General features: G+C 40.4%; 1 protein-coding gene across 1 annotated transcript; it reads right to left on the reverse strand.

Moving 5' to 3' along the window:
- Window positions 1–10: 10 nt before the first annotated feature.
- On the reverse strand, window positions 11–11,130 carry hcn5 (hyperpolarization activated cyclic nucleotide-gated potassium channel 5). The gene is made up of 10 exons (XM_047601005.1): window positions 10,746–11,130; window positions 9,484–9,670; window positions 8,780–8,884; window positions 7,171–7,308; window positions 5,979–6,140; window positions 5,075–5,168; window positions 4,854–4,981; window positions 3,109–3,255; window positions 2,742–2,979; window positions 11–1,325 (listed from the first exon to the last, which is right to left on the reverse strand). The coding sequence occupies exons 1-10, from the start codon at window positions 10,928–10,930 to the stop codon at window positions 1,153–1,155; spliced, it is 1,557 nt and encodes a 518-aa protein (XP_047456961.1). The 5' UTR covers window positions 10,931–11,130; the 3' UTR covers window positions 11–1,152.
- Window positions 11,131–12,053: the final 923 nt, after the last annotated feature.

Genomic DNA, 12,053 nt, shown 5'->3' on the forward strand with positions numbered 1-12,053 from the left:
TTTTTTAACCTTCTTTTAAAGCAAAGTTCCATTTTATTGCAGGGTGGGTCTTATCTACAATGAGTCGATGAGATTAAAAGAATAATAATTTGATGGTCTCGCAACAATGGCAAGTGGCAAAGTCGGAGATACATTTAACATAAGTAAACTGTTGGTTCTCACAGCCGATGCTTTGTACTTCGGTCTGCAGCGTTGACGAGGAAAAGGATCTGCTACTACTTTACCAGGTCTTCTGTGGCCACGTTTTAGCAGCCTGAGGTATTTGGAAGACTCTCAAAGCATAACAGGTGGTCGTAATGTTTTGGCTCACCATTGTAAGTCATCATTAGGGACTTAATTACTAAATCCTTGGATTTCCAACTTTGGTTCAGACTCAAAAATCTCAAGAAATAACAGATGAAATTGCATGAAATGTTGTGCAGACCCATTATGAAGTTTAAAAAAAAAAAACATAATTAATCCAGTACTTTGGTTTAAGACCAAACACCCACATATCTTAGCATTCCCATAATCCTTTGCCTTGAAGTTAGCTGCTAGCATCCTGTAGCATCCTGTAGGATGTATCACTACACAGTCCATAGAAGGAAGAAACACATGAAGTCAGACAATCAGAATCAACTGTTTACATCTAAATGTTAAATGCAACTGAAGTACAATAAATAATCTTTCGTGTACTGAGGTTGGTCTAAACCAGTGGTTCCCAATCTGGGTCCAAGAGATCAGAGGGAATAAACCTCGGAAAAAAGGTCGGGAACCACTGGTCCAAACTATGACGGATGCTCCAACAATCAAATTTAGTTAAGATAGGTTCAAATGAGCAGTTTTTAAAAAACGTACGATGTTCTGACTGCTTGTGTTTCTTGTGAATTCCTGCTTAGTCGCAAATATGCATCGACTTTTTTTTTTTTTTTTGAACATTGAGGCTTAAATGCAGCTTTCGAGGAGGCTGAGGTTAAATGTTTCACTTGGTTTATGGCTGATAATTGATCGATCTTAAGAAGACGAATAAAATAAAATAAAAACTCTCTAATATTGTCCATCTCTGTCCAACTTACGAAGAAGTCGTCATCCCCAAAAATGCCCTGGAAATGCATAGCTTCTGTGCGTTTAATACAGTACCAAGTCCAAATACTGTTGGTTTTTTTTTTGGTCTTACACGAGTTCAGCGTCAGAGTTGAGCTGGACCATTTTCTCAAAGTCCTTCTTGACATCTGGGAAGCCCCGGAGCGCCTCCTGAAAGTCCTTGTAGGAAAGAGAGAAGCACTGGCAGTCGGTCAGCGCCTTCACCGTGGCCAGATGTTTGCCTTTGGTCAGGACACACGTCTCTGCGCGCACAGAAGGAACCACAAGGCCGCGGTTAATGAGCGACTGAACCCTAATGACGACGGGATGAGATCTGACAATTAATCCTAAATTAAACAACCAGACTTTTTTTTTTTATTTGGTGGAAGCCTGCTTAGCTCTAAACGCTGCAGAGCTCTGCTGCCAAAAAAAGATTAGGACCTGTTCCCACTTAACGAAGAATTAAATAAATCAAACTGGAAACTGTGCTCTTTTATAAATCCTTCTTGTTCACATATAAACAGGAACTTGCAGCTGTATCCTAGGACTGTTTATATGATTAGAAAGGTTTATAGCACGACTAAATATTCCTCTTAAGCCAACAGAATGGTGGGGAAGTCAGTAATGATATAAAAGTTCATTCTTCATTCCTTTACTACTTCTAGCTTTGCAAAAACTTCCCTCATACACACAAATAGCAATGTCATTTCCTTGAAAACACTATCAGAGCGCGTCATCTGCTGAGCGAGCCGTCGCTCACTTTCACAGAGAAAGTGGCTCCAATGATGCAACTGCTTTTAGGGAAACAGAGAATTGACAGGTTTCTAAATTGACCTTGGCAAGGAAAGAGAACGTGGCACCTAATGGACTCTACTCCATGCAATATGCAACCTTTGGCCTCAGCGCTGTCTTTCTCTGAACAGGTTTGATCAGAACTTCCACCAAAACATAATAATTGCCGTGAAAACTGAAACAACTGTAAGAGAAATTATGTCTGGAAGCAAAAATAAAGGTGGACAAAAACATTTGCAGGGTAAGAAAACTGTTTTTGAGAGAGTGCATCCATTTATCATTAGGTACGAGAAAGCAAATGCATTCTTGTAAAGGTTATAAATTATGTTTATGCTGCTAATATTGCAGGATTTCACCTGAGGACTGATGAGGCTCTCGGCCAATAGCACGGAAACTGACCGAGTCAGCATCTAATATGCAGCCTTGTGATTGGCTCAGCAGCCATAGGGGCGGGGCTTACTGTGTAGAGGAGGCTTAGATTGACAGGTCTAGTGTGGCGCTATTATTTTTGGTAGTTTAGTTTCATCTATTTATTGGCCATTTAATTCTACTTTTATCTGTTCCTATCGTATGTGTGTGTTGTGTAATAACGTACAAGCTGTGCAAACCAGTTTCCTCTGGTGGGATTAATAAAGTTGTCTGAATCTTCATGCAAACAAAAGTTTAACAGAACAGTTATATTCAAATATTTTAACTAGTATAACTAATAAACTGTGATTTAATTTGATGTAATTTGAGTGAACTGGCTGTTTAATAATAAAATTTCCCATCTGATTCTAGTTAAAGGAATTAAGTTATTAAAGACTGACACAAACTAAAAACAGGAAGTGAACAGACTTTTCATAAACATTATATATTTCCCACATTCGTCGTAAATCCCAACCCACCTCCAAAGAAGTCTCCGTCACACAGCTCCCTGTCGTAGGACTCTGTCTCCAGCAGAACTTGTCCGTGGTCGATGAAGAACATGCGGTTTCCCGGGACGTTTTGTCGGATTATGGCGTCTCCTTCCTGGAAAACCTCGTACTCCAGTTTGGGGAGGATGGCGTTGATGAAGTTCTCGTCTCTGTTCTGAAACATCGGTACCTTCCTCAGCAGGCGGCTGCACATCACCATCAGGATTTGCTGTGAAAAAGTAAAAACAAAGGCAGAAAATATGTCGTCTGCTTTGGATTATGGACCGTTCAACAAAACGATAGCACGCATCGGAAAAAAATCTGATACGAGGGATTAAAAAACGTTTCCCAGTTGTACCTCTTTGAGTGCTGAAGACACTGTGTCCATGACGTCCTTCTCGTCAAACCACTTCCCTCCGTAGCGAGCCTGATAATAGCTGTTGATGCGAAGGCACAGCTCTGGAGGGAGCTTCATGAAGGCCATGTAGTGCTCCAAACGGCTCATCTGCGGAGATATTTTTAAGGCACGGCTCACTAGCCCCCACACATAATTCATGACGGATAGCTTTACGCCGCGAGTGTCTTCCTGCAGGTGCATATTTAATCGTGTTGCATGAATGCATATTTTCACAGCTTTACTCTGTGGACAAGAAAGGTGGAAAATAGTGAAGCAGGGAACTAATACGGGGTGAATTAATGTGCTTCTCAAAACTATTTACACGTTATTAAAATGTGATTTTTTTTGTAAACGAATATGTGTGATGGTCATGAAATAAAAAATAACATTATGTTCAGAAAAGGTTTTCAAGTTGAAACTCCAAAAATGTGTCGATATTCAGCGTATAAACTGAAAACACACAAAAATACATCTTTCACCGGTGAGATATTTACATTTCTTAAACCTGTAGAGTTTCTTGAAGACGTTTCGCCGCTCATGGAGGACAATGGTCCTACGTAAGTTACGTTAACTTTTAAGGCCACTTCCCCTTATGGGGTGAAAACATTGTGTATCGTTCTTCATACGATTTAAAAGACAAAACACTGAGATTTTACCTTCTCCCATCAAGGTATAAAAAACTAAGACATGTTTGGCTTCAGGCCATAAAGGTCTGGACACAGATGTAAAAGCTGTGGGACCCTGATGTTAGTCGATATGTGAACGTGTGCAGCAAACACTTAATCACTTTAAGTTATGATGCTAACGTTGATCCTGAACTTAAATGACAGTAATAAAAAACTAAGACATGTTTGGCTTCAGGCCATTAAAGGGCTATAATGTTTAAAATTCAAATTTCATTTTAAAAAGTCAAAGTAAATGTTGATGCTGAACTTAAATGACAGTAATAAAAAAGTAAGAAATTGTTTGTTTGGCTTCAGGCCATAAAAGGTCTGAACACAGATGTAAAAGCTGTGGGACCCTGATCTTAGTCGATATGTGAACGTGTGCAGCAAACACTTAATCACAGTTATTAGTTATAATGTTTAAAATTCAAATTTCATTTTAAAAAGTCAAATAAGTGAATGTTGATGCTGAACTTAAATGACAGTACGTTACGTTCTGTGAAGCATTTTTTTTTAATAAAACGTTTGGCTAAGCTTCATGTTGTATTTATACCATGATTAATTATTTTAACATTATAGAAAGATTATGAATTAATGACAGTTGTCACACGTTACCCGGAGATTCAGTGAGGGAAGAGTAAATGTCTCGTATGACACATATTTTTTTAGTTTTTCTACTTAACGTCCCCGTTCGTCACTCGGCAACGACATTATTTATGTGTCTCCCTGACCAGCTTTCCAGTCGACAAATGCTAGCAACACAGAATAAACACTGAATACGGGTGATATTTGGGTTTACCACCATTAACGGTCACTAACGGCGACGCCACTAGAGACGCAATGCATGATGGGATATCTACCACCCATTGAGAGATCGGATTTTCACTACATTTTGCAACGCTTTATGGGAAATTTTGAGTTCCCTATGTAGGGTATAGAATTTGATCACAAAGGTTTCTGACACCGCTACAGAATGGTGTAACCCCCGTATAAGGCCTTATGTAGGTGTTGGGGGGGCAAGTGTCACCCCCGACGTCTCACCTTGCTCTTGTACTCCTTGGCCGCTGGGTCCACGTTGGCGATCATGGTCGTAGCGTTGGCCACAAGGACGGTGTACATGAGGCAGCCGGACACCATGCTGACCATGACAATCCACATTTCAACATAATCTACAGGAAGAAAATCAAACAAAAAGTGTGTTTAGTGCGAAATAAACTGGGAGTTTATATTAGACACTTTTTTTTTTTAAAAAGCTGCCTCACTTGTTGGAGCGTCCATGGAGCCGTAAGAGAGAGCGATCATCTGGGACAGGGCCCGGAAAACTCCCCAGGAGTATTTCACAATGACTGTGGAGTTCTGGAAGAAAAGGTTTGGGACCATCTATAGGTGACAACTTTCTACACTTTAACCCTCCTATTATTTATCTATGGGGTCAATTTATCTATTTTTATTACCACATAAGTAAAAAAGAGAATAATGAACAGATCAATAAAATAACTGAAAGCATACAGTACATAAAGAAGAGAAACAAATGTTACTTTGAAGTAGGAATGTGCAGGAGGAACCAAAAAAACCCTTCTAACCCTAAATGACAAAGATTCATCATAAACAAGAAATGAACTGACTCAAACTAATTCAAAGAAAAGCTGAGGAAGAAAAATAAGTCATATTTATAAACGATGAATGAAGGGATTTAGAGATATTAGAGATGATAAAATTAAATATGAAGTGTAGGAACATACCTAAAAGATAGTGTCTCCTGTCTCCATTTATCTCCATTTTACTAAAATATGTTAGATTCATGTTATTGTGTATTTAAAGAAATTTACATTTGTGTAGGAAAATTGTGGGAGGAAATTTGAAAAATTTCTCTTTCCTATTTAAGGTCTATCAGTGAGATTTTATGGTGATCTGCATATTTGTCCAGAGTTGTGTAACAGGTTTTCTGGATGGAAATGTGAGGTGGGGTGGAGGGATTTTATTTTATTTAAAGAGTTATTTAGTTAGTCAACAAATACACATAAAGTACCAGACACATAAAGTTGCTGTTTATGATTGAATTACTGTGGTCAAATTGACACCAAGGATTAAAAGTGATAGAAAATGTCAAGGTAATAGGAGATTTAAGACAAAGTGCATTCTTCATTTAGAAAACGTCGTCTTTACCATGAGGTTTTCCTTGCGGACCCAGCAGTCGGTGGGAAACTCCTCCAGCATCGGGACGAAGTACTGGATGCAGCCGTTCCAGTGACACAGCAAAAAAATCATCATGAACAGAGACAAGACGCGGAAGAACAGCCGGACGACCTCCAGGTTTGCATTTGACACCTGTCAGGAACACACGACATGTAAATGTAGACGAGTCCGATAATAATAGAGCGGCACGCTGGTGTTAACCCCGGTCTGATCCCAGCCCTTAAACAATTCACAAAAGCTCCCCATGAATCTGAATAGTTTATTTATTGTGCCCCTAACACGAGGCATCGAATGACCACATCACTACAAGAAGGACACCTCAAGAAGAAACCAAGAAACAGGAGCAGTCAGATGATCTCACAGGGTGGAAGCGAGCCAACCGTTTAGTCAGATTATCTAAAACTGAAAGTGAGTGAATCTCAGACTGCAGAGAAATAACGTCTGCACACAGCTGATGTACAGCTGGAGCAGGACACGGATCGGTAAACTGTGACGGACGTACGTGATAGTTCATTTCAGCTCGTCCTTGTTTCTAGATCTCGATTTAATTTGTGAGTACAAGTTAGAAAGGTAGACCCAGGTTGTAGCAAAGCAAACAATGTTCCCGATCTAATGCTAAATAACACAATAAAACAGAAATAAAACATCAAACGTCTTCCGAGCTCCAGTGATGCACATTAATACTCATTCAAGCTCAATAAATACAGTTATTTGCTCAAAAATCTGCATTAACTCTGAATCTGGATATTTTTAAGAAATATAGATGAATAAAGTCTAAGTATTTGCAGTACATGACAGCAACATCCAGTCAATCCAGTGTCATTCTTTCTTAGCCTGGTCCCTGTACAAACCACTCCAAAAAAAAATAAATAAAAGGTTTCCAGGTTTTCCAGGAAGCACCACTTCACCTAAAATCATTTATTTTAGCCTCGAGTAAACACCAGTTCCAGAAAGCATACATCATGCACTATCAAGGTCAGAGCTGAGATATCATATTTCATAATAACATCTACTGTTGCATAAGAAAAAAAATTAATAATAATCGAGCTACGACCAGCTCTTATTTTACAAATGACATTGACCAAAGTCAGATTTGTCACTGGAGCCGGCGGCGTGGTAAAAAGGTTTCAGGGTGAAGGCTGATGGAAAATTCACTGCTTACTTTTTCCACTTCGTTGAAGAACCTGACCAGCCTGGACACTCGAGCGAGACGGATCAAGCTGAGGATCCGCACGAACATCAGTATCCTCATCATCTTGTTGGTCTTGGAGGGGTTGTCTTCGTTGTGGTAGTGTAAGCCCTGGGATTGTAAATTAAACACATTATCCCCATTATTTTACTGGTTTATCGTTATTATCTTACATTTATTGCTCAATTAATTGCTTTTTTTCTTAACCTATTATTAGTACATCAAAACCAGGTGGCACAAAAACAGTTTCTTCCCCCGGGCTGTTGCTGAAGAACATCCTCACAATTTATATCTGATTCTGCTCTTTATTCTTTCTCTAAATTCTGGAAATCTAATTTATGTTGTACAGCTTTGTATAGTTTGCACTTTTATTTTCAAGCTAATTGAAACGCTTTGTACGGTTTCCTATTTTTTATTTTTTTAACGATTTTATTTTTCATGTTTATTTAAGTGCTTTGTCTTGTACCATCGAGCAAAGTGGCCGCGGTATCCAAGTGACGTCACAGTTAGCTTAAGTCTCCATGGTTACGGCCACTGAGTGGCGAAAAAGTGACAGTTGAACGTGGAGATTAGCAGCATTATCTTTAATCATAGGCTTTAATAGCGTCTAAACTGTAAAATTAATTTACATTATAATTCTTAACATTATTTCTAAGCTATTGTAAGCACAGAAACAGCGTTTGGTAATTTTAATTTGAGCTGCGATTTTTGATGACGTCACCTTAAGTTACTTATGAAGTTACGTCCTGGAGGCTGTCAGATAAGTTTGTAGATGTGTGTAGTTACGGCCGACTGTAACTACTTCAGTCTCAACAATAAATAACAATAAAAAAATAAACTTAATATTTGTGATCACTCCTCGTCTTCCTTTTAACGCTACAGGATTGTATGGCTACCGCTACTTCTAAAGCTCTTAGCGTTAGCATCTTTTATTTAGCTACGTTTATCATACCGGAAATGACCTAAAACTAACTTAAACTAACTGAAAATCCGCTTTTCCAAATCCTTACTAGTTTGTTCGGATCATTGTCGAGTCCAGTGGTCTTTAATTTCATCTGATAATCCACATTTTCCCCGGTCTTGCTGTATTTACTGCTACATTCAGCTAAATTTGGGCCACTCCGGGGGGCGTGGCTCCAGGCGGAAGTGACGTCATTGATACCCTGTACGAAGCTGATTCTGATTATAGTCAATAAAACAACAAAAACAAAACGCCTATTTATGAAATATCCAAAGTAAACTGAAAGCTGTTTATGACCATTTTGGATCTCATTCATGGTCTCGGTCAAATTTCCATCATAAAAGTCAGAATCACTCAAGTTGCCTCAATATCAAATTATATTGTTCTTGCTTAATCAAAGTTGGCACACGGTTAAAACACAACTCCTGTGCAGAGCTCTGCTTGGTTCAAAAAGCCGCTGCTGTCCCATATACGACTCAACAGAATGTTAAAGGGTTAATAAATTATATTGGCTCTAAAGTTGCCTCAAAGCTTAAAGTGATGTGTGACTGATTGTTTTCTACAGAGCAGCGCACACTGCTTGTGTTTTATTGTGTTTTATTACGGTCTGTTCATTATTACCGCAAACAGCAGAATGTAGCCGATTGGGAAAGCTGCTATAACGTCCGGTATGAACCATGTCCTCAGGTAACTGACTCGGATCCGCTTGATATCCAGAATAGCTTCCTGCAAAAGAGAGGAGCGCAGCAGATTGAGCAGATGGATGAATAGGCTGCGCAGCATGTGCCATGATCAGATGTATAATTTAATACTTGAACTCAACCAATAGTTTGGGGAGTTAGTCCAAAATTAAAGCAGACGGTAATGTCGGAGAGGATGAGCGGGGGGGGCGTGCAGAGAAACGTTCAGCTGACAGTGAGACTGAAATGTTGCCGCAGCATGAATATTTAAAAAACAGGCACAAACGTACTGAGAGTGGATGAGAGAAAAACCAGATGTTGGCTGAGAGAAAACTCTGCACATGGGCCATTTGTGATTGGTAAGATAAGAGCATGAGCCGATAAAAACAAACAGGATATAGTTTTCATTATACATAATTGGAAATGTTACACTACCTATCCGCGCTATCGTAATCCCTGTTACAGAATCAAACAGTAGGTGCCAATTTAGTCTGTGCCCAGAGGCCGAGGGGGGGGAGGCTGTTAATCTAGTCTTCCATGTACTGAGATTACAGATGGGGCAGAGATGGATTGTGTGTGCTTGTTTGGGATTATAGTCGTCCAGATTGCGTCTGAAAATAGAGTCGAGAGTAGAGCCACTTTCACCTCTGCGTCCTCCGTTATGATGCCCATGCGGAAATTCAGAGCCACGTCGATCAGGAACAGCGTGTCTGAAAACACGTTGAAGCCTTCCCACGCCAGACCGCTGTTCCCGTCCAGGAACGCGATCTCCATGGGAATCCCGATCAGGTTCAGGAAGGTGATGGCCATCATGCACATGATGTAGTAACTCCTAGAGGGGAAAACAGACCCAAAAAATATAAATAAACACATGTGACTTTTGAGCACATACTCAGATCTCGTAGTGGAAAGCGTCGGCTTATCTGCCAGCCCGGTAAGGCAAGCTGATTTATGCACACTAAATACTCTGATATTGTTAACTGCACATCTCCTCAGTCAGGGTTCAATTGCCAGGCTCAAATAACTCTGCTCTCTGATCCCAATTGTTTCATTCCCTCTCTGTTTTCAGCCCATCTGATCACCTTACAGACCAATAATAAGAAACGCCCATTCCTCAAATAAGTCATTTGATCCGTCTGTTTTTTATCCTTGGAGTCCTAACGACCCCAAATCACTTCTAATTGGGCTTTTAAATGCGCTTTGGATTAATTATGCTAAATATCAATTATCATCTGAATAAATTAGAGGGTACTGCAGGGGCGGTCGCAAAATCTTTGGTTGATTAGACATTTTGTATATATTTTTTAATTTTCTCCCACAAATTTAAATTTCTTCAACTACATATTAACACGAATCCAACATATTTTAGAAAAGGGACTGTTTAAAATTGAATGAAAATTTATGATAATAATGTACATTTTTATATAAGCCGAGTATAATATAGAACAAATGTAGTTGGGGGTCGTTCGCTGGAAAAACATTGAAGACATAAAAGGACTGGATAAAGAAAACTTCTTCAAGTGGAAACAAAAAACAAAACAAAACACGAGGAAGAGATTTTCTTTTACTTCCATATTACAAAAACATATGAATTAATAATTTTAAATAATTAATTAGTTTAAAGTGATTTATAGAGCAAGTTTACACACAAGGTGACTTCACTTCCTCATTTTCCCTAAATCACCTAAAAAAATAATCAGCAAATCTGTGAATTATTTCGGGCACAATTTACCTCACTGATTATTTTTCCACTTGCAGACAAATCAAACCACTTTACTGACTGTGACAACGAAAACTAAAGCAACAGCCGCGATCCTACGAGAAACAGTCACGGAAGCAGCCCAGAGAAACAAACGGTGTGAGTGATGTGCGGGACTGGCCTGAATCTATCAGCTGTTATTAAATACCTCATGGGGCTGAAAGGGTGAATGACAAAGACTCCGCTCTGCAGCTGCCGGATGCATTCCTTCTCCACGGCCACCTCGCTGCCGTACACGTACAGGGACTGTCTGTTCAGCTGCGGGAGGAGCAGGGCTCTCCATCCACAGGTGGCTGTGGTGCATCCCACCGTGGGACCTTTTAGTTTCTCCATGGCCAACCTCGGTCCCTTCTCATCGGCCAAATGCACATCCTCCCTATGCAAACGCTGCTCCTTCCTCTCCTCCTCCTCCTCCTCCTCCTCCTCGTTCTCCTCAGGACGAGTCCGACTCCACCAGCCCTGACCTCCCCCTTTTCATCACAAGGTAATTTTCCATCAGGTCTCCCAACCTCCGGGCTTTGGCGAAGCTTTAGTGGAGCTTTAGTGGAGCGAGGAGAGCGACTACCCGCCTTTCTGCTCGATCCCTCCCTCCCTGTAAGTCCTGCCTCTCTCTATTTCTGCCCCCCCCCCCCCCCCATCCCTCCTGCGCTTCTTTTCTTTTTCTCGCAGCTCATCAACTATTCAGTATCTGTGTCTCATCCCCGCATGAATCAAGCCATGTCAAGAGGGCAAGGTCCAGCTCACATTAATACTAAAGACATTGATATGTGTGCAGTGTGTGTGCAGTGTGTGTGCGTGCATGTGTGTGTGTGTGTGCGCGGTGGATGACAATAATCGTCACGTGAACTCGACATCTGTGCAGGGACAAGTTGGGTCTGGGCCAATGTCGAACAAACGGGGATGTAATTAAACCCTGTACTGTGTTACCTGATGCTGTACATATGCTTTGCAGCTTTGACCCGGCTCATATGTTTGTTTGTTTGTTTGTTTGTTTGCACATTGAACCATCGGCTGCAGGAGATAAAGACACAGGCAGAAATTTTACCTGAAATAGAAAATAATATAAGTCTATGTTTTGCTTGTTCTGGAGGCGGAAGATGAAAAAACAAAATAACATGAGAGCATGAGAGAGTGCAGCAGGATTAACTGTGGGGGTCACGGCAGAGAGCAAGGTGAATTAGTGGCAGCTTAGTGCATGAGATGTGTTTGGTAATGTTTCCTCCTGTTTTTTTGTTTTTTTTTGTTGTTGTTGTTTTTTTTCTATCAGTGGAAAAGTGCAGGAAACACTACATGTGGCTGAATGGAGGGCGGCTCATTCCTGCATTATTTTATCAGTCGGACGCACTGTATTTCTTTTAGCTGCAGCTTTGTGACTGAACGCTGCTGGAAACGCTGCTCGTACGCCCTGTAATAGACTGCCAACCTGTCCAGGTGCACGCTGCCTCTCCCTCAGCGT

Source organism: Mugil cephalus, chromosome 12, assembly GCF_022458985.1.
Source record: "Mugil cephalus isolate CIBA_MC_2020 chromosome 12, CIBA_Mcephalus_1.1, whole genome shotgun sequence".
In the NCBI taxonomy this organism is placed as follows: Eukaryota; Metazoa; Chordata; class Actinopteri; order Mugiliformes; family Mugilidae; genus Mugil; species Mugil cephalus.

What these genes read in the sequence shown, in the direction of transcription:
- hcn5 (XM_047601005.1), bottom strand. Translation starts at nt 10,930, where the DNA reads ATGGAGAAACTAAAAGGTCCCACGGTGGGATGCACCACAGCCACCTGT. An exon ending in CACCCTTTCAGCCCCATGAG is followed by an intron (nt 9,671 to 10,745) that starts GTATTTAATAAC and finishes TTTCCCCTCTAG; the next exon opens with GAGTTACTACATCATGTGCA. An exon ending in CCAAGGAGTACAAGAGCAAG is followed by an intron (nt 3,256 to 4,853) that starts GTGAGACGTCGG and finishes ATATCTCCGCAG; the next exon opens with ATGAGCCGTTTGGAGCACTA.